Raw genomic sequence first — 27,763 nt, 5'->3', positions numbered from 1 at the left:
GATTTTCTCTTGCTGCCATGGGAGAGAGGAGGCCGGGTCACAGAACGTGTAGTTCAGCCACAGCTGATTGTCCCCAGGAAAGAAGGAGGGTGCTGATGTTCAGACTCAGCTTCTGTGAGCAGGATCAGGGAGTAACACTCTCCATGAGCCTAGTGGTCAGCCTGTGGGATCAGGTGCGTGTCATCCTGCCCAGCAGTGGGAATGTTACCAGACCAAAATGAGAGCCTTGAGGAAACTTTGGTTATCCACTGTGGGATCTCCGTCTCTCCTGCACTCTCCGGTGGCTGCCAATTCCTGTGGCTTATACCCAGGGAAGATATGTGCTCTGGAGCCTGAGTCAGTGATTAGTGGAGCTGGATCAGTGATTAGGACACAGGGACTGGAAAGCAGGAGGGCAGAACTGTTCTTATTCCAGCCACTGATTCATGGTGACTTCAGGTAAGCCACTTGGTAGATATTGCCTCTGTTTCCTCTTATTGAATAAGGTTGATAGCAACCAAAACACTGCAAAATTGGTGAACACAGTGATTTATAAATAATTTTCTATGCTTGTTAGTAATTCCAGATGTAGGCAATTTGTACTTGTAGGTTGTTTTTTAACCTTTTATACAGCAAATATTGATACCAAAGTTATAAAGCTTCCAGTGTGTATTGTATCCTTTGTTGTAATGGTTTTACTCGGTCCTTACCAGAAAATCCTTGCTTCTGGCTTAATGCTTCATGCTGATTAAAAAACCAAATATTTGAGAGTTTTTTGGCAGGACCTTTAAAATTTAGTCAATAGTAGGGAAAAACATCGGTTGATCTGGGAATACAACTCTTTTAGTAAAGTAAGTTGTACCATTTCAAATGACATATCAACCAGTGCACTAACACAGGTATATTAATTTCTGTTGATAATCCTTTTCAGTCAGATCAGGAGGTATTTGTGTGTGTTCTGTCTGTTCTGTTTGTAAAGAGCTGCACAGTGCTGTGTAGAATGTGTTTCCTGGACAATGACAATGGATTAAGGTCTGAACTTCCAGCTTTTACACGAGGTATATTCTCAACAGATACTTTAACTGCTTTGTACAGTTGTGTTCCAGATACAGATTTTTACACATGAATGCTTCACAGGTAAATATTATTTAGTACCTCTGTGATACTGGGACAAAGCCTTCTGCATAAGAATTCCGTTTGGAAAATAACACACACAAATGATGCTGTATTAAAAAAACAGTATCACAGAAATTGATAATTGAAACCTTGACATTTGTTTTTATGTGGAACTGATTGTATTTCTGGAGAGAAGGAGGCCTGGATTCTAAAAGCAAATTTTTGAGACATTTTATGTTATCTTGAAACCTGTTGATTATACAATGAATCCATGTTAAAATAAACACGGATGTTCTGGTTGAATATCCGTATTTTTTGTAATAGGAGTAATAGGCAAGTAAAACATGTCTGGAGTCCTGCTGGGCTTTAAAATTGTGATAGCTGGATTTTAGCTTTCATCTGTGTCCTGGTTTCAGCTGGGGGTTACCTTTCTTCCTGGTCACTGGTACAGTGCTGTGTTTTGAATTCAGTGTGAGAATGATGTTGGTAACAAACTGCTGGTTTAGTTGTTGCTCAGCAGTGCTTTGTCTAAGGAAAGGACTTCTCAGTTTCCCACGCTCTGCCAGCGAGCAGGTGTACGAGGAGCTGGGAGGGAGCACAGCCAGGACAGCTGACCCAAGGCAGCCAAAGGGACATTCCATACCACGGAACACTGTGCCCAGTGTGTAACTGGGAGAAGTTGTCCAGGAGCCACTGATTGCTGCTTGGGGATGGGGTGGGCATCAGTCAGTGGGGACTGAACACCTGTACTGAGCATCACTTGTCTGTCTTGGGTTTTATTTCTTGCTCTCTTTTTGTTGTCTTGCTTTTCATTACAGCTGTAGTATTATTTACTCAATTTTATTTAAATTATTAAACTGCTCTCTTTCCCATTCTCCCCCTCCCAGCAGGAGGTGGTGGGTGGTGAACAAGCAGTTGTGTGGTACAGAGGAGACCTCGTTGGTGGCTGGAGTTAAACTATGACAGTCCTTTTTGGCACCCAGTGTGGGGCACAAAGGGTGGAGATAACAACAGATCTGACCACAGCGTGTAAAACGAATTTATTGTAAACATTCATGATATTAATTTAATAGTCACTGGTCACAGCGTTGATTTGTTTGTTCTCAGAGTTGTTGCTCTTGTTCTCAGGTTTGCGTCACTGCCTTACTTGGTGTGTGTGTTCCCTTTGTGCTGTTTATCACCTCTGGGGGCTGGGCTAAGGTTGATTCTGTTGTACTTTGTAACACTGGCTTACGATATGATAGAATTGCTGGATGTGAATCAGAGAAGAACAATCATAAATGGAGGTTCTTCCAGGAAAGTTGCTGCTCCAGTGTCCAGTGGGCAATTCCAAGACAGAGAGGAAGGGCTAATCTTACTCCTGATCCTGTGGAAAGAAATTCTAATCCGTTTTTACTGGAAGTAGAGAATCCTAAAACCAGTACTGGAGGGGCCCTGCCTCCAGCCAGGTGGAGGGGAGGGACAGCTGAGTTTCCAGGATCAGATGTCCTGGCACACAGACCCACAGGAGTGTAAGGCTGTAGGAGATACCTGTGCACAGTGTACGCTAAAGCCATCAAGCTATAAGGCAGCAGAACGCTTTTTCCTTCTTTCCCCATCCCACTGGATGTGAGTGAGCAGCTGCATGGGACTCAGCTGCTGCCTTGGGTTAAACCATGACAGGCTATTTTCCATATAAATAGTTCTGGTGCCAAAAAGTTGCTCTTGAAATGGTAATTGGTCTCTGTGAATGGCAGCCAACCTACTCACTTAAAAAAGCAGGGAAACCGGGAGTTGTTAAGTACTGAAGTCAGCAAAGCTCCAAAGAGTGTTTGGTGAAAAAGACTGCTGCTGAGAGCTGCATCCCTCCTTTGCCTCTCTGAAAAGGGAAGAGGTATCTTCTTCTGGGCTGTCCTGTCCTGCCTTGGCACGCACAGGAACACTCAGTGATCAGTATTGATGTGGTAACTCCAGCCAAAGACCCCAGGCCTGCCCAGTGTCCCGTTCAGCATCCCAGAAACGTAAGACACAGCTCCTGCTCTACGGAGTTGTAAAATGAGATAAAACATGAACTAGAATGAACCAATTTAAACCCAGAACTGTTATATACAGATGTGGTTAATGCAATGTTTTCCTTGAAGTCTGCCCCACTGTATTGATGCTGATAGCCAGGCGTGGGCATGGAGGTTTCAATTTGCTGCTTAGGTAGGAGAACTGGCTGGGTTGTGTAAACAGGATCCACAAAACCAGTTTGCTGGACAGTGAGAGGACTGGAAATGGCTAAATGCCTGTGACATGTATGACAGGAGTCATCTTACTACCCTTACTTTGTACGTCTGCATTACTCCTGCAGTCTGCCTACCTCCAAGGCAAAAGGCTCTACCTCCCATATATGCAACTTAAATTACTGTTTTGTATATTAATATCAAAATCTGTGCTCTGAATTGGGATGGCTTATTTTTACTAAATAGCACAACTAAAGATGGAACATACAGAAAATCACTGGGATAGGGAAATAAGTGTGTCTCAGTCTCCTAAAATCTTGGAATCAGCCGTAATTCTTGGTAGTGAGAAGGGAAAGCTGCTTACAGTTAAAAGGTGTAGGTTTTAATCTTGAAGTTGTGATGGCACTGTCTGGATTACAGCTTGGGAAATTTCAAACCAATCTGGCTACAAAAGATCATACCTTGTTTTACAGAAGTTCTGAACTAAAAAATGTCTATATCTCATAAAAATCAACCTGCTATGTCTTACTGCTCTTCATTTCTTAATCCATATTACGTGAAATGCCTAGATTTTAGTATATGTATCTCAGTATTAGTGAGTTAAAAACCAAAACCCAGAAGTCCTGCATCCTGTTGTCTTTTAGGTGTCCTGGAAAGTTGCAGTTTATTCATGCCTGCCAGGATATGAGAAATGTTCAGACTTTCTCAGGCTCACTGACCTGACTTTGCTTCCTTTGTCTCAATAATCTGTCCTGCTCCCTCCCAGAGACACTGTCATGTGGAACGTGGCTCCTAGCAGTGCCTTGGACTGGGTGTAGTAACTTGTTAACCTCTTGTGTAATGCAGGAAGGATGAAAAACTTAATAGAAGGTAAACACCCTTCCTTGCAACCTATTAACAATCTTCTGATATTGGTGGTGTCACTTTGCACCTTGAATTGCTCAGACACCTACAGGAGGACTCACACTGTTTACTTCCTCTGTGCTTCTTTCAGAGCAGAGAAAAAACCATTATGGGCTGATAAGGACATTCCGTCTGTACCAGCTGAACAGCAAAACAGAGCAGACCATTGGGTCCGTACCTGTGGATGCCAAGGAACTTCATGCCTTTAGAGTGGCGTTAAATCTCCTTCTGCAGGACAGTTCATGGGACTTTGTTCTCTTGGTTAAACATGTGGGCAGTTTGCAGGCAAAGGGCCTCAGTCATAACCACTGTATGACTGCCACATCAGTGTAAGATGAATTCATGGTTTCACTTTTTAGTGCATAAAGTAGCTGACAAAAAGATGTGGGGGTTAGAAAGACATTTCCAGGCCAAGCTGTCCCAGGTTACTGTTACACTTCATAAAGCTTTGGGCCTCTTCCTCAGAAAGTGCTGTAAGTGGAAGTTCTCAGCAAGGAGATTACACTAAATAGATTCTGCACTGACTAAACACGAGACTTGCTCCTCTGTCTGGGTAAAGCAGCTCAATGTAATATTCAGAGTTATGCATTTGACACACTTGGATTTAAAAAAAGATCATTGCCTGGTTCTCCCAGGGTTCACATGAGATGATAAAACATCATTGGCCCACACAGCAAAACAAGGCAAGCGTGTCAGCCTTAAAATAAATTAAACAAGTCATCATGTTAGTGTGATCACAGTGATTATGCTGCCTGCAGATTGCACAATGAATATTTCCTTCTACTCTGTATCACGGGGTGCACGTGTCATGTTTACAAGCAGCAGAGCTGGGTGTCCCTGCCCTGACCTGGGGTTCATCCTGCAGGGAGCTGTACAAAAGGGAACCCGAAACAAGCCCCATTCAGACACCTTACTCTGAATATGAACAAATACACTTTTTGGTGGCCTCTCAGGTACAGTTTCACCTTATAAGTGAACTTAAACAGGAAAAAAAAAAATCACAAACCAGTAGCATGCACAGTGGGAATAGCATCAATCTGCATTTCACATATTTTTTTTATATTTCACCTTCATATCACTGAATCATCTTTTTATCTGCCCTGCTTAGAAGCAGTTAAGTATGATTTTCCATACCTTACACAATGGGAATTCATAATATAGAGGGATTTAGTAAGTTAGGGAGATCAAAGCACAAGTCAGTCAAAAAACTAAAGGCAAACACAGCGTGCCGCCAGACACTCCAAAAACCCACCAAGAGACTCTTCAATACAGAAAAGCAGCAAGGCTCGCAGGCATTAGGGAAAAATAAGCCACTTAAAAATCCTGTCTCTGCCCTGAGGAATCCACTGCAATCACAGCCCGTCTCTCAGTTTATTGTTACATGTCGCAATAATTTTCCAGAAGGTCTAAACCGTGTCTCCAGATCGCAGGAGGGCTGTCACAGCATGTCACAGTGATGGCAATTAGGTAACCTGATGAGATAGATTTTCAGGTTTGGCTTTGCTTCCTCTGCCATGGTTCACATGGACTGGGCTGGTGTGCGAGTGTTCGTGGCTGTTCGCACTGGCCACTCTGCAACCATCCTCAGTTTCAAAACCATGCTTTTTGGGAGGGGTCAAGGTATGAAGGCAACTTCAGTCTCTCAGGATAGCTGCATTCACACTTATTTCCATATGTTTAATATCCAGACAATTTTCCTGTTTCAGAACACTAGCACAACTGGACACTTCACAGGACAGGCCTGATTTTCCCCAGCAAACACGATTTAACTCCTCACACTCCATCTAAGCTTTTCTTTGATTTTTAACAAAGTAAGCAAGTAGCAAATTAGACCCCTTTCTATAAAAATACACATATGAACCCTGAACATCCATGATGAGGAATGTTTTTTTTAAGTCTTAATTTCCTTCTAGTGTGTGCAGTCATAGCAGTCATGTAATATAAATACAGAAGCTTACTTTAACAGCTCCCAGCTCAGCAGGAGATGAGAGAATAAGATCAGATCTCAAACCTTTGTCCTTCACAACAGCAGTTTGCCACTGCTGTGAGTTTTATCAGCAAATATTCTGCTTCCCCAAACTTCTTCAGCTGCCAAAAGCCTGCGGTAGGTAGAGTAAGCTTTCCTGGGAAACAAACAACTGTCTGGGATGCTGGTACAAACTGTGATTTAACCACTGCAGCCTCTTTTGACAGTAGATCTGAAGGGCTGCATCTGTCCACAGCGCCCAAAGGGCATCCCAGCCAGGAGCAGGGAAATCAGGGAGATCTTACAGGTGTGGAGGCGCTCCCGTACGAAGATGCCCGAAAGGTGCTGCTCCGAGGCCTCGCAGTCCCCCGGTCTCCGTGGCTGCTCCGCAAACGTCCCTCAGCCTCCCTCGCGAATCCATCCGGGAAGGCCCGAGGGATTTTCCCATCTCGCCCCATTTCCAAGCCCAGGCCCCCCAGGAACGGCGGCCACGACCCGGAGCCCGGCGGGGCCGGCACAGGCGCTCGCACCTGACCCTTAACTCTTGATATTGAAGAAATAAGAACGTACAAGGAGCTTTCCCGACAGAACACCCGGTGCCGGTGTGAGGAGCCGCTGGGACCTCCCACCCCCGGCTGCCCCCTCCGAGCCCGCCCCCGACATCCCCAGACGGCTGGGGGGGGACTCTCCGCTTCCCTCCCCGGGCCGAGCCCCCGGTGCGGTGCCCCCCCCTCAGCCCGGAGCTCCGTCCGCTGCCGGCGCTGCGGGCACAGCGGGACGGGCCGGCCCCCGCCAGGGCTCCCGGCCCGCACTGCGCATGAGCGGGGGAAGGCGGCGGAAGGGCCCGTGAGGAGCCGGAGCCGCCGCCGCCGGAGGAAGCGCCGCCGCCGCCCTCAGAGTCCGCCCGAGCCGGGAGGGGAGAGGCCCGCACAGCCCCCACCATGGTGAGCGCCCGCCTGAGGCCGCTCCCGGCCCGGCGCGGCGCCTCGGGGCCGGCCGGGGGCAGCGGGGCCTGCTCGTGGCGCGCTGGGTGCCCGGGAGCGGCCGAGGCGCCGGTGCGGGGGCTCCGCAGCCCGGCACGATGTGCCGGGTCGGGGGTTCCGCGTCCTCCCGCCGGGCAGGGCCGGGAGGGCGCGCCGGGGCCACGGGGAGCGCGGCGGGGGCTGCTCCGGGCAGGGGCCTGAGCGGGGGGCGCCGGGATCCCGCCCAGGCCTCCGGAGGCCCCGCACGGCGGGAGGGGCGCGCTGGCACCTGGTGCGAGGGCTCAGCCCCGCCGAAGGGACGGCGCGGGGCAGCCGAGCTGGGCAGCGCGGTGTGTGTGCCCCGAGCCTGCCCCGTGCCCGCGGCAGCGCTGGGAGGGAGAGCAGGGGGCTGCCAGGAGCCGGGGGCTGCCTGGGGTTTTTCCTCAGGATTTCGGGCGGCTCAGAGCCCATTAAGTGCTGTCGGTTCGCGGGGAAAACTTGGGCGTGTTGATGCTCCTTAGGCTGGGGTTATGTTGGAGAATTTTTGGATAATTGTTCTTCTGTTTTGGGGAGGCTCCTATTCACAGAAGTGTTGTAAAGGAGGACCTTGCAAAGGTCTTCCCAGTGAAGGTCTTGGGACCTTGTAAAGGCCTCTCTTGCATTTTCTCTGTAATATTGCTTTCATTGTAGGTGAGGATTTGCCGTGGACTCCCAAATCAACTGACTTTCTCTCTTCCCTCTTCTAGAGGGAAACCGCAGTGGTTGGAACAAAATTCACTATTTTTGTTTGTCTAAACAAAAGAAAAATACGTTCTTTTGCTTTAAATAAGAGGGGTCCTTGTTGGTTTCTTGCACAGTGTCTCTGCAGCAGATGGAACAAGTTTATAGTTGTACTTCTAAGCCTTCTCTGTATACAAACGTTGTACAGCTTTAGCTGCACCTGTACAGTTTAAATTAGTACTTTTCTATAGCAGCAGTATTGTCTTAGGAAGGGTGTAGGAGGGAGTCTTAAGATCTACTGGTGTACATTTGCTGGTATAAGGATATCTTACACCTGCTGTTAATACTATTCTGTCAAGTTGTGTTAAAAACATATTAAAAAAATTACAGTGTCACCTTTAATTGATGGAGTTACGTTGGCATAAAAATTTGGTTAGCCAGCATTTAAATTAGTGGTGTGGAGACCTCTAATAAACTTGTCACTGTGTTACTAGTGTAATTTTTAATTGAATATTTTGATGTAGATGTTCACTTGCGTTTTTTATGAGAGCTTAAGAGTGGGTAAAGGTGTCTTACTGTAATTCTTCAGGTCTGGGACTGTCTCAAATAGCACTTACACAGTAACGTTAACACAACTCTTTATGAATACTTTTTTCCATAAAAATTACCTAGAGCTGTCTCACAGTGTATCTAGTGTAGGTATGCAAAGTAAATACACTGTTGATGTCTTGTACATGCATATTTTATTGCCTGGCTACGTGGTTAGAAATTTAAATTGAACAATGCTGTAGCAAGTGGCCAAGTTACAGAAATAGTGAGGGACGTTATTCTGAGAATAGCTTTTTGTGAGAAACAGCAGAATCCTATCTCGTGCTTGGTCTTCTTGGAAACACTAAACTGAAGAACCAGCAGCCCTGTTCTGTGTAGCAGTTCTATACTGATGGATTGGTATTCATCAGACTGGAGGGAGAAGGTGGATACTCCAGTCATGGCCCTGAGCAGAGTTGTTCAGCCCTGTGCAAACAACTGTGACTCCAACACCCGGGTGAAAGGATGACATAGGCGCTGAAGTGGAGCTAAATGACAGGCTGCAGCTTGTAGAAGTACTAAATACAGGATTGTTTCTAGTGCCTGGGCACAGGATTCTGTACCTCTGCTTGTGGTATGTCAAAATCCTCTCCTTGGTTAGGAGAGAGGTAGGGAGACTTCTTCACAGAGATCCAAAGGTGTCCCATTTTCCTGCCCTTGTGCCCTACTGCTCTGGCTCGTCCTTCCAGTGGCTGTGTGTGGTTCCTGGGGCCAGGTAACTTGTCCAGCATAGTAAATGCTGTTATGGTTTGGGGCCTGGCTCTTCTTGCCTCTGTAGCACTGCCAGTTGGAGCAGTGCTGGCCCTCACTTGGTCTCACCAGTGCCCAAATGGCCAGTGCTGTCAGAGCTGAGGCTTCCTGCCTTAGAACTGCCTGTGTGCGTATCTGCAAGGGACACCCCACAGCCTGGTGGGCTCACTCTGGCCTTTTAGGGAACTTGCACAGAGTTTCTGTCCAGCGCTCAGGGACACCCTGGCAGTGTGGCTGGGATTGCTGAGGCAGTCTGCCTCTGTCACCCACTCTTTGGAGCTGGCTGAGCAGCTCCTGTGGAAGTGGTGTCCTTCCCTGTTAGGGTGTTACTGCTTCACCTCATCATGAGGACGTGCTGTGCCCACAAATCAAGGCAGAGCAGTAGGCTGGTCCATTTTACTCTAGGCCATCTTCTGTGAGGAGAAGAGCTACTACCTGTACTATTCTGAATAATTTAAGGAATTTAGGACTATGTGTGATACCCCAGGCAAGTTTGTGAGAATCCATATCTATATCCAGAGCTGAATGCTAACCTTGTCTCTGTGTACATTATTTATCATATTATCCAATTTGTGTTCTCTGAAGAATATTTCTATGCCGATAAATACTTAATTTCTTACTGTAAACCTCAGCTGACAGGAAGTTGTAAAATTCAATATTGCAAGAATTCCATGTCAGATGACGCTGTCTCCTGTAATGTTATTGTACTTCATGACATTGTTATGCAGTGTTTAACTCAACAGGCTGTTCTGCAGGGCTATTTTCTGTGGTGCATATTCATGTCTGTAGCAGTTTGTTGATATTAAATATTTTGGGGTTTGGTGTCCCGTAGTAAAACTTGTAGATTCTTGGCATTGCACTTAGAGCAGTCTAAGTAAGTGCTAGACAAGATGGTGCATGATCTTGTTTCCTCTCTTAGCTTACTAGAGATCCCTTTGAACTAAAGCTGTAAAATCACTTTTAACTAGAGCCATGAAAAAATTATTCAGAAATATGAACTACTCTGAGAACAAGGTGTGAAATTTATTATGTAGCTCTTGATATTTTACTGATGTTTTATGGTGCCAATGCAAATAGATGGTATGAATGCAGCTTCTAAGGGCTGAATAGAGCTTGTGCCCCAGACCAGAGCTAAGAATGCTAAACAACTGACTGCTTTATTTTGTCCTTTTTTATTTGGAAAAGCCATGATTTTTGGTGTTTCCTTCACTGTTCAGGTAAATGTGAATTACCACTACATCTTCTGCAGTCTTCTGTGTGGCTGTATATTGACATTCTGCCTGCATGCAGATACTAAAATGATTTTATCCACTGAAAGAACATTGGAAGGTGTAAAAAGGAACTTTAATTTTATGTTGCTTGTGATTTTTGCCTTGGGTTTTGTATCTCAGCAGACTTTGTAAATGTTTAGATTTTACTCTGTTCCACTGCAGACAAATGGATTTCCCATCTGTTTGAAACTTGAAGCTTAAAAATGTCCTGATTGTCTTACTTCGTAGAGAAACTGCTTTGGAAAATAAAATATAGTTAAAGGACATGTTTGTTTACATTGTGCAGAAACTACGGCTATCTACTTTAATTGTTTTGTCTTTAACTGAGATTTTTTTTTTTTTTGGTAGTATACATGTGTGCCATCACACTTGGTGGATTAAAATGCACTCCAGTGTATTCACAGATTTCTGTTGTGATTAACTTTTGTTTTCTTATCAAACAAAAACGCTCCCTGTTTTGCCATTTAGGCTTTAGCCGTGTATTTATGAGTACAAGCAGTAAACGGGGCTATCTGCAGGTGTCTTGTCGTGTCCTTTAATGGATACGGCCCGAGGTGGAGCGATTCGGGCGCTGTGGGGGATGTTTTCCTGACCATTAGTGCCGCATAAAGCCTCGACAGCGCTGGAGTCGGGTGAGGTTCCGCGATGCCGAGCCCGTGGTGTGCGGGCTGGTGTCACTCCGGGATTGACCTGACGTCAGTGGGGTCCTTAGGAAGTGCAGGGATGCTTCCCGCAGCCAGAGCTCTGGCTGGAGTTTAAATGCAGGCAGTACAAAGGCCTAGACTTGGTGGAGGTTGATACTATTTTAGAAAAGGCTTTTACCTGTCACGTGTGTGAGAACTTAACAGGCTTTTCTTTGAGTCCTGCCTGAAACAAAAGCGCAGATGTCACATCGTGCAGATTCCCTGAGTTAGCAGTGAATAGCAGGAATGGGATCAGCTGTATTGATGCCTGGGAAGGGAAGGGTGGAAGGCAGTCACTGGAGTGACTGTGTGAATGCCTTCTTTGGGGGCCGGGAGCAATTTGGGGCAGCAGAACTGATCGTGCACTGCCTGTCCGGGTGGTGCACGTGTGACCTTAGAGCAAAGTCCAGGAGCAGGTTCTGGGCAGGGATTCCCAGCTCTCCAGCCCAGGCAGTGTGGGATGAAGGTCGTTGTTCTTTCCCATGGACATTATCCAGGAGAGTGGAGCCCTCGTTTGGACATCAGCTATCCAGAAAATGTTGTTGAGCAGTGTGCAGAGCTGATATTGAAATCTGAGCTGACTAAAAACTGAGTGTAAAGATACGGAAAAACAGTGTTGTGATCAGAGTTGGTAGATCAGTTCCAGCATTTCTTGTTCTGTAGAGAAATAAAAGCCCAAGGTGTTTTGTTTTGTTTTGTTTTTTAAATTTGTAATCTCTCACTGAAGTATCTGATCAAGGAAAGGTTATTGAGTTAGAATATTCAAACTTGGTACTTCATGGTAAGGGGAAGATTTTAATTTTAAAATTGCTGTTGTAGAATCAGATGTTCATTAGCATTAGTGTAGTTTTATTAATCTGCATAATGCAGCTTTTCATTTGGAGAAGTTACTCTGTATTTGAAAAGTAAGGTCACCTTCTCTCTCTTGTGACATCTGTGTTATGAAAGGTAGCTTGGGTACCACACAGATTTGATCAAAGGCTTGAAAATCTGAATTTTTCCTTTTACCCCTAACCCAAAGAGTAAGACTAGGAATTTGTTTTATTTGTTTTCCGTTGGTTTTTATTTGTATATATGAGCAAGACGGATATCTGTTAAATAAAATTCTGTCTTTTCAGCTGGTGTTAAAGTTGAGATGTTTTAAGTGGATTGAGTTGCATTACAGTGCCTTACAATTGCAGTGTAAGGTATTTGTTGCCTGATGACTGTAGAATTAAAGGTTGTGGGGTGCTCTGACTGCTGTGTTGTACTTAAAACAATAACAGACTGTTAGCACTCGGCTTCTAGAAATAGTCCTTAAAAGTGCAGAAGGTTTGGAACCTGTTCCTGCTTGAAGTGTGGGTTTTTAATGTGCTGAAGGAAGAGCTATAATGGGATAATAAAAACTCAGCAGTAATTCCACCCCTTGCTGTCCTGTAGTGGGCCTTGGAAGAGTGTCCAGTCACTGAGGATATGGAGCTGCTGTGGAAACATTCATCAAATACAGCAAAAGGGCTTTGGCACTTCCTTACTAAAAATAAACTCATATTTGACCAGCAAAAATATGATTATTCCAGAAAAAGATTATGGCTGAATAGTGTGATTTATTGCATCTTAATATACTACCAAATGCTGTACTGGTTAGTGTAATTAGCTGCTTGAGTCTTGGCACTTTTGATCTTTTGAAAAGGTTTTATGTTGTTACGATGAACTTCGGGAGCCCCAAGCACGGGAAAAGGTCATGTGCATATGTAGGATTTAAAGGTTATCATTAAAGGGATTTAAGCTGCAATTTTTGGTAATGAATTGCATTCTCCTTTTGTGACAACATGCGAAACACACCACCTTTTGTGGTCCTGAGCATCGTCAGTGAATCCCTTTCAAACCTTTTCCATGACTTTTAGTGGTATGTCACTGCTTTTAGAGTTCACCCTTGCCAGCAGCAGGGCAGAACAAAGTCTCTTGAGGCTTTACAGAAAACTCACCATTAAAAGGTCTGTGCGTATTTACCTGTGCATGTTAAAAAAAAAAAAACACCAAACCAACAAAAACCTAATGATTAAAGGCACGAGCTTTGTTTAAAAAAAAAAAAAAAAGTAAAAAAGAAAGGCAAAAAGAAAAAGAAAATAAAAGCTAAGGTAATTAAGTGTGACTGCCCTGTAGTGCAGCTGAGCCTGGTGATGCAGCAGTCTGGCTCTGTGGAACCGATGAGAGGAAGCTGGTAATTGATAGAGGACATTAAATTTGGGATTGTTTCATCTTCGTTTGGGATTTCATTCAAAGGTTTGTTTTCATAGTTCTAAGCTTACAATACATTTTTAAAAACTGCAGCTAAAAACGGAATAGTCATTTCTGGAAGTCGTTCCACGTGGATTTGTCAGCGCAGTGATTTTGGGGAGCTCTGAGCTCACTTTGTGAGGTGCTGAGTGTCTGTTGTGGAGCCAAGAGTGCACAGACAGGCAGCACTGGGGCTGCTCAGGAACTGCTCTCCTGGCCTGGCCTTTACCTGGAACCGCTCTGGAAAATCTGAGTTTCAGAAACGTGTTTGTAGTAAAAGATCCAGAAGGTTGTTCAAAAGACTGAATTAAAGCAGCAACACATCGTAACTTTAAAAATGATGTAGCCTAACTAATATCACTGTGTTAAGTTTGCAGCATGAGCTAAAATTTTGGCTTCAGCAAAGTGCTGAAGATGTAGGGTGGGTTTGGTTTAGGGGGGCATTTTTTGTTTTTTTTAAAGGGAACTTAAAGGGTATTGGTGTCTTCAATGTATTATGTGGGTATCAGTTTAAACCAGATGTGATGCTCTTGTATTTTTTTTTTAATGGTATAACCCTGAAGCTGGTAATTTCACTATTCTTACAGATAATAGTGTTCACACTCATTGTTATCAAGCCACAGAAAACTATATCTGACTTTTAGGACAGATGAATTTGTGTTCTGAAGCATTAATTCTTTGTTTTAGTGATAATGTGCTTGGACACAAGTTACCCTTTGGAATGAAGAGCTAGAGCTCATTCTGCTCCTAAACCATTCATTTTTTGGCTGAGGATAGTTTGTCATGTCTTGGGATTTTCTTTGTCCTTTTTCCCCATACTCCTTGAGAAGGAGCCATGGAAATTACACAATGAACAGAACATGCAAGTTTGGGTTAGAATACAAGGTAAACTGGAAATTAAATATTTGCACCATGTAAGAAGTCCAATGCTGACTTAAAATTTTGTCAGAACTTCTGTTTACCAAGTTGTAGTGTTGGGAGTTTGCTTTGACTGTATTGAGTGAACTTCAGGACTGAATCAGGATGTAGCTCAGTGTGGTTGCTCTCTCCTGATCAGCACTTGGTTTTGTTTAACTCATACCCTTGAAATGCTGCGTGTGCTTCTCCTCATCAGAAACGTCCTCGGGAATCCCTCTGTGCCGATCAGTTGCTGGCAGCAGTTCTGTGCTAGAGCAGAGGGATGGATGTCTCTGGCTCTGGGCAGGAGGCCTGGAATTCCAGAGCTCTCACCTTGGCTACTCAACTCCCCTGCCCGCGGCAGAGTTCCCTGCCCTTTTTTTTTTTTTTTTTTTTTTTTTCTTTAGCTTCGGTTGCTGCACCTGTGAAATGGAGACAATGCCTCCTCACAGGAATGTTTTGCAAATTATGTAGGTGGAGTTGAGGACTTTCAATGTGAAAAATCTCTTACTAAAAAAAAAAAAAAAGTCTTTAGGGTATTTCAGTGTGTAGCTCCCTGAACTGGATGGCCCAGCCTAGTCCCGTGTTGCCATCAAGAGGCACTTCAGGAGATCCTGTGCCAGGACTGACCCTGGTCCTGCTGGGAGCAAATGGACACCAGCCTCCTGCTCAGTGATGGTGAGCTGTTCAACAGCCTGCTCTGCCCCAGCCTTGGAGCCAGCTCATCAGATATTTTGATATCCTAATCGCTTGGGAAAATTATAGAAGTCGTGATTTAAAAAAACATAGGACTGCTTTTTCATTTATTTGCTTTTTTCTTCCAGTAAATATTTCTATTTACAGTATCGTCTGTTTTCACTAGAACAAGTTGAAATCATCACAGAAGGATAAGGTGCGTCAGTTTATGGTCTTCACACAATCCAGTGAAAAGACAGCAGTGAGTTGTCTCTCTCAGAATGACTGGAAGTTAGATGTTGCAACAGACAACTTTTTCCAAAATCCTGAACTTTATATACGAGAGAGTGTTAAAGGATCATTGGACAGAAAGAAGTTAGAACAACTATATAACAGATACAAAGGTGAGTACCCTGAATTTCAAGGCTTATTTCCTTGTTGTATGTCTATAGTAATTACAGTGGATTAGTGCTGCTGTGCTCCTGTGCTGGGAAATCTTAACTGACTCTTTCAGCTTTGTTTCTCTATTATTGATAATACAAATTGGAAGGGGAATATGTGTAGGCTTCTGCTTCACAGGGATTACATGCAGGTGCTTTATGTGCTCCAAGTGTAAGTACATTTACACAAGATGAGGGTCTGGAGCTGGAATTGTGTGTGCAGTGAGAAATTGTAGTGGTTAGTGAGGATTTCACGTGATTCTTTTGGGGAAATCACATCATTCAGGACTTGATCCTGACAAAATGAAGGATAGCATACCAGGGGTGAGTTCTACCTTAATTTTTATTCACCTTGTGCTTATTATCAAATAATTACAAACAGAGTGTAACAGAAAACATGGCCAGTGTTGAACCGTTGATACCGTCCCAGAAATAGTACAGTGGATTCAGTGCAGTAGGACAAATCCTGTGTTTTAGCACTTGGAAGGAATCTGAGTGCTGTGTTTTCTGTCAGTTTTCATATGTGTGCATAATCCAAATACCATTTTCCTGAAGTCTTTGTTGGCTTGCATTAGTAGATCTTTGTTAGTGCAGTTGAAATATGAGTATCTCACTTCCAGACCAGATGTTGATTCCTTCGTGGAAAGAGGAGTGTGGCTGGCTGACTTGGAATCATCGGTAACGGGGCAGCGTAACTTCCCCTTGGAGGTTACCCTGTCCGACCTCCTGCATGCTGGTGGTGCCAGGAAATGCATAAAACTACAGTTTGGGGCAGTGGTTGATGGGCAGATTTGGGTATTAGTACAGCTTGCTAAGGGACACTGCACAACTGCTAATAATGGAACACAGATCATCAGCCTTACCAGAGATGCCAATAATTGAGTGTCCTGGGGGGAGAGAACCACTGTGCTCTGTGTGGAATGAGTCAGAATATCATGCATAGTATTAGGCAGAAAACAAATGTTTGTGGTGCTTTTTTTGTCTCTCAGTGAAAATAACATGAGCTTCATTGTATGGGAGGCTTTATTGCAGTAACTGCCTCAATTGTTAAAGCTTAACCATTGAGAACACTAATTTAATTTTGTTTTTGAAATACTCGCTTACAAAGGCTGATCCCCAAAATGGCTTCTCGAAAAAGTTTCCTTATCTTAAATTGAGCAAATTGGCTTTTTCAAATACCTGTTTTTTTCTTGATGCTTACTTTTATGTCCCAAAGATCCTCAAGATGAAAATAAAATTGGTATAGATGGTATACAGCAGTTCTGTGATGATCTAGCTCTTGACCCAGCCAGCATTACCGTTCTCATCATTGCATGGAAATTCCGAGCTGCAACGCAGTGCGAGTTCTCCAAGCTGGAATTCATGGACGGAATGACTGAGCTGGGGTAAGTGTTCAAGAAGTGTTAGATGAGGTGATCCAGGGTCCTGTTTTGGGGAGTTCTCAGTCGCGCTGCCCTCTCAGAGACTTTTGAGAGTCCAGCATCACTTGTCTGCCTCTCTAAAAATGCGTCTGCTGTCTGTGTGCTGGATCTGTGGGGAAAAAGGGAGGGAGCTTTGAGTGCCCCTGGCCTTGGTTGTGTGAGCATTCCGGGCAGTTGGAGCTGCTCAGGGAGATAAAGCAGGGATGTTGGTTTGCAGTCAGGCATACCTGGGTTTTCTCTTTATCACATTTTTGTAAAAATCTTGTGGATTACAGGATCTGACGCATCAGGTAGTGTGTGCAAATGTAACGTGAAGAAATAACAACAAAGAAATGAAATATCGCTGCATGGGTGCAGACTCATGAAAGCATCCTGAGTTTTGTTTTGATAATTGTGTTCCACAAACAGTTCATAGATTTTTGTTTATAAGTCATGTTTTTATGGTAAAATGAGTAATTCGTGAATAAACGTGCTTCTTAAACTGCAGATGTGACAGCATAGAAAAACTGAAGGCCCAGATTCCTAAAATGGAACAAGAATTAAAAGAGCCAGGAAGATTTAAGGATTTTTATCAGTTTACTTTCAACTTTGCAAAGAACCCGGGACAGAAAGGTTTAGGTACGTATTCTTAATCATAAACATTTGTTCATAAATATAGGAAATGACTGATTAGAGCAGGAAGTGAATGTATTATTGTGATCCAGTGAGTCTGAAAGGTAATCACCCCTGGGATAAAATACGTCTCTGTGTTGTGAAAGATAGATGTCAGTTTAAGGTGTTCAAATTGAGAGAAATGTTTGCATCATTAATAAAGGCTACAAAATTTTAGGAGAGAGAGTTTACTCTTTCACTGTGTGTGTGCAGTTCTCAGTGAGCACAAGGGATTATGGTCTTACATTAAAGACATAATTGCACAACTTAGAATTTGCATCACTGAACAGATTAATTGAATTTTTACTTTTAGGATAAATTGAAGCTGTAAAACCTATTTAAGCACACTTGTGCAGTCTCTTGCAACACCAAAAAATGCTTGCAAGGGTCTTGGCAAAATAGAATTGGAATAGTACAAATGGATTACTGGATCCTGAGCCTGATACCTGTTTTTATGCTGTTGGTAATAGGTGTCTTCTTACAGCTTTTTTCTCTCCCTTCACTTCACTGAATCCTTTCTTATTTCAGGGCTCATATGCTGACTGTTTTTTTGGTTAGTGTAACAGGTGAAGTGGAAGAGTCACTTATTAAAAATAATTTCAGAACATCACAGTTCAGATGGAACTGATTGAAAAACTGGAGCTCTGTCTACTCAAAAATGAGGGAACAAAAATTTCTTTCGAGCAGTATTGTTAAAAAGCCAGAATGCACATTAATTTATATACAGTGTAATTGAAGTATCAGCCATAAACTAGAATTTCATGATGCTGTAGCTGTTAACTTCTTAACTGCTCTGCTTTTGAGAAAATGTAAAACACTGAAGGACGGGTACTTTCTTCCTTGGCAACCTGTGAGTTTGTTTTCCTCAGTAAAGAAAATGCTCTAAAACTGCCACAGAAAACCGCCATGGCTTTGTACTCACAGGCTGGGTAAAGATGAGCCTTCTGCTTTAGTTTTATTGGCTTTTATAGATGGACCAACTTTTGGCCTAAAATAAGTAAATAAGCAAAAACTCTGTGTCTTGGTTTCAGCTGCGTCATTGTTTAACATCTTTCTGTACCTTGTTTTTTGTTTTCAATTGGATTGTGAATTTCATTGTCTTTGAAGAAGCTTAAGAGCACTGTGAAGGAGTAGGAAAATACTTGTGCATGCTTGTAGTCAGGTCTGAATCATGCAAGGAGATGAATGGGCTGATTCTTATGTCTTGTACAAAGATTAATTTCTTTTAGGCTGCTACAACACGGAAAATGTGGGAAGGTAGATGTTAGGATGTGGAAAGTGTCAGTGTAGAGTTTGTCCTGCAGTATGAATGGTTGCAGGGTTTTGTTCTTCGATTATTTTTCTTTATGGTTGCCCTTGGAACATCTATATGTTGTTTTCAATCTTTAAACAGCTTTACACAACCAGGAGCATTTTGTACATTCCCTGTAGGGTGGTAAAAATGAACAGATTGCAACGATACCATAATTACATGACCCTTTTTACTTAGTTTTCTCAAAGCTTCAAAATAACAGAACTCTTTGATTTAGTACGTACCTTTTATTTTCTTTTCCATATTTCTAAGGTGTAAGGAAGACTTGCATTCCTTTTCTGAATCCCTCCCAAGTCCTGCATAGAAGTAAACCTGTTGAGTGTCCCAGATGGAACAGACTTCCATAAAAATGACTTACCGGGAAAACTTAATTCCCTTGCTTTATTTCTCATTCATCATAAAGCTTCTTTGTGCAGGTTAAGCTCTTAAGAGTGATAAAGTGTAGTTTTCTCCGATCCACATAGCACATACAGAGTATAAGGTGGGTTTTCTGAATGCTTTTGTTTCCAAGTCTGGGTCTGGAAGTGATGTAGAACTGAGCTTAAAATCTGGATGCTTACCAGCCCTTTTGGTGCTCATAAATACACAGTTCTAGGCATGAATTTACAACAGGGCAGAGTAATTCTGGAAACCCTGAAGGAAAAGAATACTGGGAGAAGTACAGTGCTGCAAAGTAAGTGCTCCTAGTTAGGCAATTCATTTTGGTGTGTCTAAATAACTGCTTGTAGGAACTTGCAAATTGATTTTAATGTATATTAGTCTCTAATCTTGCAAACATTGTGCTGTAGTTCAGGCACAGTTCTGGAAATGTATTTCCTTTGCATAATTCCTTAGTACTGTGGATGTCTCAAAAGTTCTTGTGATTTTTGGATATCATTGGAGAACACCTTGTAGCTGATGTTCATCTCAAACACTGTTTGCTTCTCTTGCATGTCTCTGGGCAGAACTCAAAATGGAGTAAATACTTGGAGGCTTTCCTGTTTGATCCATGAGGATTTTCCTGAGCATTCTTACATTTATGAAAACCTGTAAAACCTATATCTTTAACTTCCAATTTTGTTATTCCATAAAATTTCTTTCCAAACACGTAGTTTGTCCCAAGGCATTGTGTCTACTCATATAGTGAGTTTGAGGTTGCAGTATCCTGAGATTTTTTTAATAGCCTGTGCTTACCCACAAGAATTATCTCAAATTTCTATAAACATGTCAAAATGCACAGTTTGTTTATAGGGATTGCTTACAAATCACTGTTCAGACCTTGCATTTCTGTGTGCACACCATTAATGCAGCACAGGTAAATAAAACTTAGTTTTCTAATCTGTCTCCTCGAGGAACTGATCCAGCTCCATCTGAAGTTTGTATCTGTTAATTTTTAGAAAGACAGTAGTTTTAGCTGAGAGCTAAAATGCATGTTTTTGTATCTGAATCTTCTGTTAAAGAGAGATGCCAAACCTTTGCAGTCGTGAATTATGTTTGCCGTTTTCACACACAGCTTATTTACCGAGGGGTAGTGACTGTCTTTCTAATCTGTCTCTGCTTCTCGAGGCTCAGACTTACACTTTGGTCTGAAATCACTGAAACCCCTTTGCAGTTGCTGGAAAACCCTTCCTGAATTTTATTCAGAAGCATTCTAATGTGGCTCTGCTGTTTGAAAAGAACTTTTAATATCAGATATTAAACAGTTCAGAAACTCACAATCACCATTCTATTTTCCCTTCAGCAGTGCAGATTTCATGCTTTGTTTTGTTTGCTGTTGATTTCATCTCCAAGATCTGCCTCCCTCGGTTTTTTAAAGTATTTGGGCATCCTGGGGGAAGGGAGTGGTGGTGTTGGGTTGTTGGTTTGGGTTTTTTTTTTTTCTTTTCTCTTGAGGTGCAGTTGATCCCGTGCATTTTCTTTCACAAGAGGATTGTTCATGGAACAAATTCGGGAGAGTGCAAAATATATAAGAGCTTTTTTTAAACAAAGAGGCCACTTACATGGGCAGCCTTTTGGGGTCACTGTATGTACTTGGCTAAGGATGCTGACTTTGGGAATTCACAGTGAGGAGTGTTTTGTTGTGCAGCACAGAGGAATTGCTGGTAATTCCTGGTAACGCAGGTGACAGTGGGCACAGAGTTACATACCTGGGTTCTAAATTGCCTTTGTCAGCTAACAAGGTACTGTCTGCCACTACTAAACAGTAAATGCATGTCAGTTTAGCCCTTGGCATGTGCCAGGGAGGGGAGTTGTCTTTCTTTTCCCTTCCATGCCAGACTAACCAGGCTCATTTTTTAACTGCTGTCCTCCTAACAGCACCTGGGGCCTGAGGGGCTGCTCTGAAATGGGTCAGGGCAGATATCTCAGCTGTCCTGAGAAACTGATTCCAAGCAAGCAGAAATTAAACAGGAATCTTCGGGGGAAAAAAACAAAACAAACAACAAAAAAAGCAACACGCAGAGACTCCCAACAAACAGCAGAAAAAACCCAAAACAATCAAAAAATACCCTAAGCCACCAACAAAACATCCCAAAACAAAACCAAAACCAGCCCACCAAAACAATGCCAGCAACAAACGCCATCAGCTGTCTGTCTGCCTAAAGACACTACTTCAAGATTTCCCCCCCCCCTAAGAGAAATCTTACTGCAGAAATGAGCACTTGACAAAAGCCATGTTACAAAGGCAGCACCTGTAATAAGGTTACTCTAAAAATGAAATTATGAAAGGCCAGTTTTATGTAAATTGTATTTTATGTATGTAAGAAAAAAATTAAGGCAGACCTCACTACAAAATACTGCAAATTTTCTTTTCACGTCAGTAACATTTCTAAACCAAAAATATTTCTCTGATTTTTAATGATGTGTTGCTGTATAGCAAAAGGCACATGAAATGTCCTTGTGTGTTTTGGGTATGTTAGATATTAATACAGGGAATTTTCGGTTCTATATTCAAGGAATAGCATAAAAATCTAAAATAGTTGTGTAACACTTTATTTATGGTTCCTTTTTGTGAAGGATCCATGAGTATATTTGCATTAGTTTAATCTTTTCACCTTTATGAATATATAGTTCATCCTGGTGTTAGATACTTGAGGAGATTATATATTTGATATGTATATCTCTAAAAGTAATATATTTTAATATTACAGATTTAGAAATGGCCATTGCCTACTGGAATTTAGTACTTAATGGAAGATTTAAATTTCTAGACTTGTGGAACAAATTTTTGTTGGTAAGTTTAAATCTTTACATAAGCTGGATTGCAGTATTTTCAGAACTTGGGAGATAAACATGTTTAAATTATCAAGTAGATGAAATAGACTGTCTTGACCCAAATCCCAGTTATTCATAGCATGTACTAGAGAAATATGTTTTGGGGATATGGATGTGTCCAAGACAGTAAAAATGAATGTGTAATAGGGTTTTAATTTATTTTTTAAAAATATAAATTTTCTACCCCTCTGAACAGGAACATCATAAAAGATCAATTCCTAAGGATACCTGGAACCTTCTTCTAGACTTTAGTACAATGATAGCAGATGATATGTCTAACTATGATGAGGAAGGTAAACATTTCCATTTTCTTTCATTACCTTCTAACTGTGTTTTATGCTACATTCATTAACGTGTGTCTGCTTTGGCACAGCTGTCTAATAACAGCACAATTACAATGTCCCCAGTGATCTAAAGCCCAGTCAGAGCTGCTTTAATGCATGTTGTAAACATCTGTTTGTTTACTGCAGGTTTAAAAAAGAAATGCTGAAACTTTCCTAGAATCCATTTTCTTTTGTTCCTCTGTCTGAGCTCAGACACAAATTCTGTCTCACTGAGACCAACCCTGATATTTGTGCCTTTGAAACCCGTGAATTCTCTGTCGGTGGGAGCAGTTCTGGGCATCTTCATCCAAGGAACTGACCCACGGCCCAGGCAGTTCTGTGTAGGGTCCTCTGGTTACTGCATTTCGAAGCTGGGAATGTTTTTTGTCTCAGTTCATGGGAGGGTTGGCCATGCAAGGATACGGAAGTGAAGCTGGCAGCACACAGGGATTTCTGAGCAGAAGTCACTTCCTACCAAATGTGTTTCTTGTAAACTTCTGTATCGATCTGTCCTCCCTCAGTCCCATCTGTAGCCAAGAACAGCTGATCACCCTCAGTGCTTGGCAGCACATCAGTTCACTGAGGGGAGGAAACTGTAAACTTGGGATACCTCCAGAGCAGAGGGGAGCAAACCTCTACAACTTCATCTAGTAATTGTGGACAGTTCTCATTCTCCTGTCATCGGGAGAATGCTGCTGCCTGCAGTCAATCTGTGTCACTTAGAAAGACTAAAGGCAGTAAATATGTTGGAATGATTTGAAATAAAAATATCTGAAGGAGAAAAAAAACCCACCAAAACCCCACTCGTGATTATTTTTAACCTTCATGTGACCATCATGTGCAAGACTGGGGCCTCTCTGGTTATGGCTGCCCATAGTGTGGGAAATATTGTTCTGTATTTCAAGGGCCTCCTGGGAAGGAATGTTGGAGGGGTGTATGGAGTGTAACAGGAGCCTTCTGGGGTATCAGACTGCCAGGGTGTGCTTGGCTGTGCTCAGGTGTGGCTGAGTGTGCTGGTTCTAGGAGGTGATGAGCTTTGCATTCATGCAAACCACGCTGTGAGCAGTAGATGCTGTAGAATGCTCTGTTATGCTGCTGCTCCATCCAGTGTTCAGCACTCCTTAAGCAGCTACTGCCATCCTGCAGGTCAAGTTGGAGTCCTAGTGCCATTGTCAGGTTGGCTTTTTTTATGGGAGTGGAATTTTTTTGTTTTATTTGGTCAGGAAGACGTCCTTTGAAAGAGATGTGTATTGAGTGGGTTTAAAGGAAGTAGAAATCTTTAACCAGCTCTTAAATTTCAAGCAAGAAAATCAAATTTTTTTTTTTTTTTTTTTTTTTTTTTTTCCAGAAACTCTGCCTGGTTTAAGACTGGAAAGTAAAGAGCTTATTTGGAACTGAAGCTTTTTTAAAAGAGTGGCTTGTTGAACAGGGTTCTTACGTTCTGGTGTTTTTATCTTTTAGGGGCTTGGCCGGTTCTTATTGATGACTTTGTGGAATTTGCACGCCCTCAAATTGCTGGGACAAAAAGTACGACAGTGTAGCACTAAAGGACCCTTCTAGAGTGTACATAGTCTGTACAAATACCTGAAATGGAAAATTGCACAGTCAATTTCTGCTGGCTGGACTGAACTGAAGATCAATCCTCACGATGTGGCTGAGGGTTGAGACAAACCTTTAAGGATACATCTTGGACCATATCATATTTCATTCTTCTCCTGGTGGTTTGGGCTTTTCTTCTAGTCTGGACCACTCTTGCCCGTTAAAATTCCAACATTGTGGATTTCATCATGGATTAATTTTTTTGTTGGTGGATCACCCTAGTTTCATCTCCCATAAGTCCTAGAAGCTTTATAATTATTTTGAGGTTTCTGGTTTCACATAAAGCACAATGCTGGTCATCATCAGACAACTGTTGTACGGCATCTGAATTATACAGATCAACATCGAAACCATTTTTCAAAGAATCTCCTTAAATATACACTTGGGGCTGGTTGCAAAGACTGTACTGAGAGCACTTCCTGCAAGAGTGATATATTTAAGTGTCCTGGGTCCGAGTTCTTTTCTTTTCTGGATAAGTGCAGGTATTGTCTAAGTGAGTTTGAGTATCTGGAAAAAAAACAAAAACGCAGAACTAAGCCAGAAATCCCAAGGTGGTTGTTCCTGGGCTCTCTGGGTGCCTCCCTGCCTGGTTTGATCGTGTCCCAGCTGGCTGTGAGGGCAGCTGAGCTACGACACAACTCTGTGCACTTACAGCCACCCTCGTGCGATGTCAGAGCGCTCAGTGGCATCAGTGGGATGAGCTGTGTGTGTCCTCATGGCATCCAATATTCCCTAGGTTACTGTCTGAGAAACCAGATTTCACTGCAGTTCTGAAATGCTTATCTGTCTGTCAGAGAAAGGTTTTTCATTTCTGTGGAAATCGAAAACTTGAATATACTGAATTTGTGTCTTAACTGTTTGCTACACAATACAGTATTTTAAATTGAGATGTGTAACTTTTATGGTTGAGGTATGATGAAGCAAATGGCCCTGTTGTACAAGAAACTGGTGAGTTTGATGTGAATCTGGGTTTTGAAACCATTATCCTGATAAGTAAGGTAAATCTTTGTAACATAGAGGTACTGCCGTTACGGATGACACCCTTTTTTCAGTTATTTTGTTGAGTTTTCCTTAAATTGACATATCACTGTGGTTGCCAAATACAGAAATTAAGAGTAAAGCTTTCCCAAACAAGCACAGATCAGATACAAACTACTACACTGGCTTTGTTTGTTTAAATTATTTTGTTGATCACTACTTCTTACTGTCCTACTGTGTTTGACTAAATCAAGTTCATTTGGTTCAAAGCAGGTTGTATCAGCTGCAATTATTCTTTAATATTACAAGAACTCTTGAGCTGCTTTTGGGGTCTTTTACTCCTCACTTAGTGACTTGTGAAGAGGTTTGGTAAATCCTGCTCTGTAAAAGAAGCTCCAGGAGAGGAGACAGACCGGAGTTACAAGTGAGGAGAGAGGGTTGAGTTTGTGCTCTGAATAGTGCCGTGATAAGGCCAGAATTATTTTTGAGATGAGTCATTGGTACTTGCACTAAACAGCAGCACACTTTTATGCAGATGCTAAAAGTATTTTAGGGAAAAATTGAGAAACATTAAACGGATGAAAATTTTTTATTTGTAGTCCCAGACGTTGCCCTTAGGGCTGGCTCCCCTTTTAGCAAATCCACTTGTGCATTTATTCCAAAAATACAGCTCCACAAAACCATTGCAAACTTGCTCCAGCTACTGGAATTGGCTATGCCAAAAACTGTGTGTTTTGCTGCTTTCAGTATTTCCTTTTGTGTAAATATAAACGGGGACTTGAAATTAAGGGGGTGGGTGGGGTGGAAAAAAGCTCGACAAGGTTATCTCTGCGTGCTGTTTTCTGTCTTGAGGGTTTTGGTACCGTTTCAGATTGATTAGTTCAAGTATTGCTGTGTTTGGAGAGGAGAACTGACTTGCTTTTTATCCCAATGCAGACTTGTGCCTCCAAAAAGTCTGAGATTGGGCAGTGGCGAAATGCCGTGGTGTTTTAAAGACTATTCCTTTTGAATGCAAGATCTTTTCAACAAAATAGTGTTGTCATCAGTTTGGTACTACATGCTTATAATTACTGTGTAATTATAAAGAAATACATAAAACTTCGACTTATTATGTTGCAGAAAAGGGGTTATTTGTGCTATCATGGCATCTTAAAAAGTTTTTCAAAATGACTGAAGTTGAAAGAAACATTGATTTAACAGGGTGTTGTTNAAAAAAAAAAAAAAAAGGCAAAACCATCAAGTTTGTAACCTGTTTTTATACATTAAATATGTGCAAAATTAGAAGTGCCCTGATATAAAACACTTAATCTTGAGATTATATTTAGTAAAAAAAACGTCATTTACATATCTCTGTAAGTTCAAATGTAACTTCTTACAATCCCTCTCATTACCAACAGAGGCAATAAAGCTCCAGTGAAATTGCCATGACTGAGGCTTCTCCTGCATTGTTTCAGTGTATTATTTGTAAGATTTATTTCTGGAATGCTCTTTTAAGGGGGGGGGGGGAAGCATGGAATATTTCTGCAAAAAATAGAGTTTTGTGGTAAGTTTTTTTTTTTTTCTTTTTGGGGAAAAATAATCTAAAAACTGCTGCAACACCTTGCCTACTGCTTGTTGTCCATGTTTACGAGTCCCCTCGGAGCCGGTGTTCCCAGCCCTCGGCACTGCCATTCCCTTGCATGTGAAGGAAGACACCACACACTGCAGTGGTTTAAATGGGGCTGAAGACCCTCCTACAGTAGTGAAGTGACTTTTTTTTTAATCGACCTGTTAATAAGTAACTTATGACTTGCTTCAAAACTGTTTTACAATGAAATCCATGCTGAGAAATCCTTATTTAAGAAAGATCTAATTTTTTTAAGAATGCATTTAATAAACTTTTGTCATTCACGCTTTATTTAAATACTGTTGCCAGAAGTCTCTGTAGATTTTGTTTGAGTATGGGACAGTGACTGTGTTTGGGTTTTTTAAACCGTGGTGCCCTTGGCACAGCATTAAATACTTAATGAAATTATAATTTCATTTAGCAGGAATAGGCCTAAGCTTTGTAGAACTGTAGCTGGTTCAGTACCAATGAGTAGAAGTATCTGCTTGAGTAAAGATCAGGAATTTTGCTCTGACAGTTTTAACAGGCACCTGTAACTCCAGGCCCCAGTCTGAGCATGTAAACTGGAAGTTCTTCTGCTAAATGGTCTTCAGGTTCTCAGACTTAACAAAAACTGCCTGAATGTAATTTGAAGATTTTGCAAGAAAATTAAAACTCCTCCTTTTCTACATTCAAATTGTATGTGTTCATAATGTAACATTCTAAGCCATCCTCAGAGTTCAAAGGACAACTGGCAGAGGGACTCCTGTAAATCAAAGCAGGACCAGGAACCTGAGAGGGTGGGAAATGCTGGGGCTGTAAAGGTTGTGTGTGGAGAGGAGCAGGCTGTGGTTGGGCAGCTGAGTGACCGCTGGGTTACATTTGCTGCTGGAGAAATGGGAATGACATCCAGGCTGGAATTCATCACCGATCACCTCATGGTGGGCTCCAGGCAGGGCCAGCGGGTTCCTGGGTCAGCTGATTTGAGCTCAGCTGCTGGAGGGGCACCCCTGCATCCCCCAGCACACACAGCTGTGGGGGGGTGTAAGGGTGGGTGTCTGTGGAAAGCTGGGGGGGGGGTTGGTTTTGCTTTGCTTTTCTTCCTGGTAGATTTCTCTCCAGCCTGAGACTGCTGGGACTACATTTACTGACTGATCCAGGTCCTGTGGCACAGCAAGCCTGGCTTAACGCTGCCATATTCTCCTCTAACACATAATTAAAACAATGACTCG

At 42.4% G+C, this 27,763-nt stretch overlaps 2 protein-coding genes across 3 annotated transcripts; one reads left to right on the top strand and one right to left on the bottom strand.

Moving 5' to 3' along the window:
• Positions 1–25: 25 nt before the first annotated feature.
• DCUN1D1 (defective in cullin neddylation 1 domain containing 1) lies at positions 26–24,478 on the top strand. Of its 2 annotated transcripts, none has more exons than XM_027887989.1 (7): positions 26–438; positions 15,158–15,374; positions 16,627–16,795; positions 17,319–17,449; positions 21,923–22,005; positions 22,243–22,339; positions 23,831–24,478. In XM_027887989.1, the coding sequence occupies exons 2-7, from the start codon at positions 15,200–15,202 to the stop codon at positions 23,908–23,910; spliced, it is 735 nt and encodes a 244-aa protein (XP_027743790.1). In that variant the 5' UTR covers positions 26–438; positions 15,158–15,199; the 3' UTR covers positions 23,911–24,478. The 2 variants fall into 2 exon arrangements, with proteins under 2 accessions (XP_027743790.1, XP_027743789.1); XM_027887988.1 differs by lacking the exon at positions 26–438 and adding an exon at positions 7,003–7,112.
• On the bottom strand, positions 2,121–7,111 carry LOC114059474 (keratin, type II cytoskeletal 2 epidermal-like). The gene is made up of 3 exons (XM_027887953.1): positions 6,854–7,111; positions 6,474–6,803; positions 2,121–2,461 (listed from the first exon to the last, which is right to left on the bottom strand). The coding sequence occupies exons 1-3, from the start codon at positions 7,109–7,111 to the stop codon at positions 2,450–2,452; spliced, it is 600 nt and encodes a 199-aa protein (XP_027743754.1). The 3' UTR covers positions 2,121–2,449.
• Positions 24,479–27,763: the final 3,285 nt, after the last annotated feature.

The sequence above is a fragment of the Empidonax traillii genome, unplaced genomic scaffold (genome assembly GCF_003031625.1).
Source record: "Empidonax traillii isolate 1590-97213 ecotype Southwest subspecies unplaced genomic scaffold, ASM303162v1 scaffold226:size936269, whole genome shotgun sequence".
Lineage (NCBI taxonomy): Eukaryota > Metazoa > Chordata > Aves > Passeriformes > Tyrannidae > Empidonax > Empidonax traillii.
Note: the sequence above shows the minus strand (reverse complement) of the source record. Positions and strands in the feature narration are given on the sequence as shown.

What these genes read in the sequence shown, in the direction of transcription:
- DCUN1D1 (XM_027887988.1), top strand. An exon ending in ACTATATAACAGATACAAAG is followed by an intron (nt 15,375 to 16,626) that starts GTGAGTACCCTG and finishes TATGTCCCAAAG; the next exon opens with ATCCTCAAGATGAAAATAAA. An exon ending in GTCTAACTATGATGAGGAAG is followed by an intron (nt 22,340 to 23,830) that starts GTAAACATTTCC and finishes TTTATCTTTTAG; the next exon opens with GGGCTTGGCCGGTTCTTATT.
- LOC114059474 (XM_027887953.1), bottom strand. Translation starts at nt 7,111, where the DNA reads ATGGTGGGGGCTGTGCGGGCCTCTCCCCTCCCGGCTCGGGCGGACTCT. An exon ending in CCCGGGGAGGGAAGCGGAGA is followed by an intron (nt 6,804 to 6,853) that starts GTCCCCCCCCAG and finishes CGGAGGGGGCAG; the next exon opens with CCGGGGGTGGGAGGTCCCAG.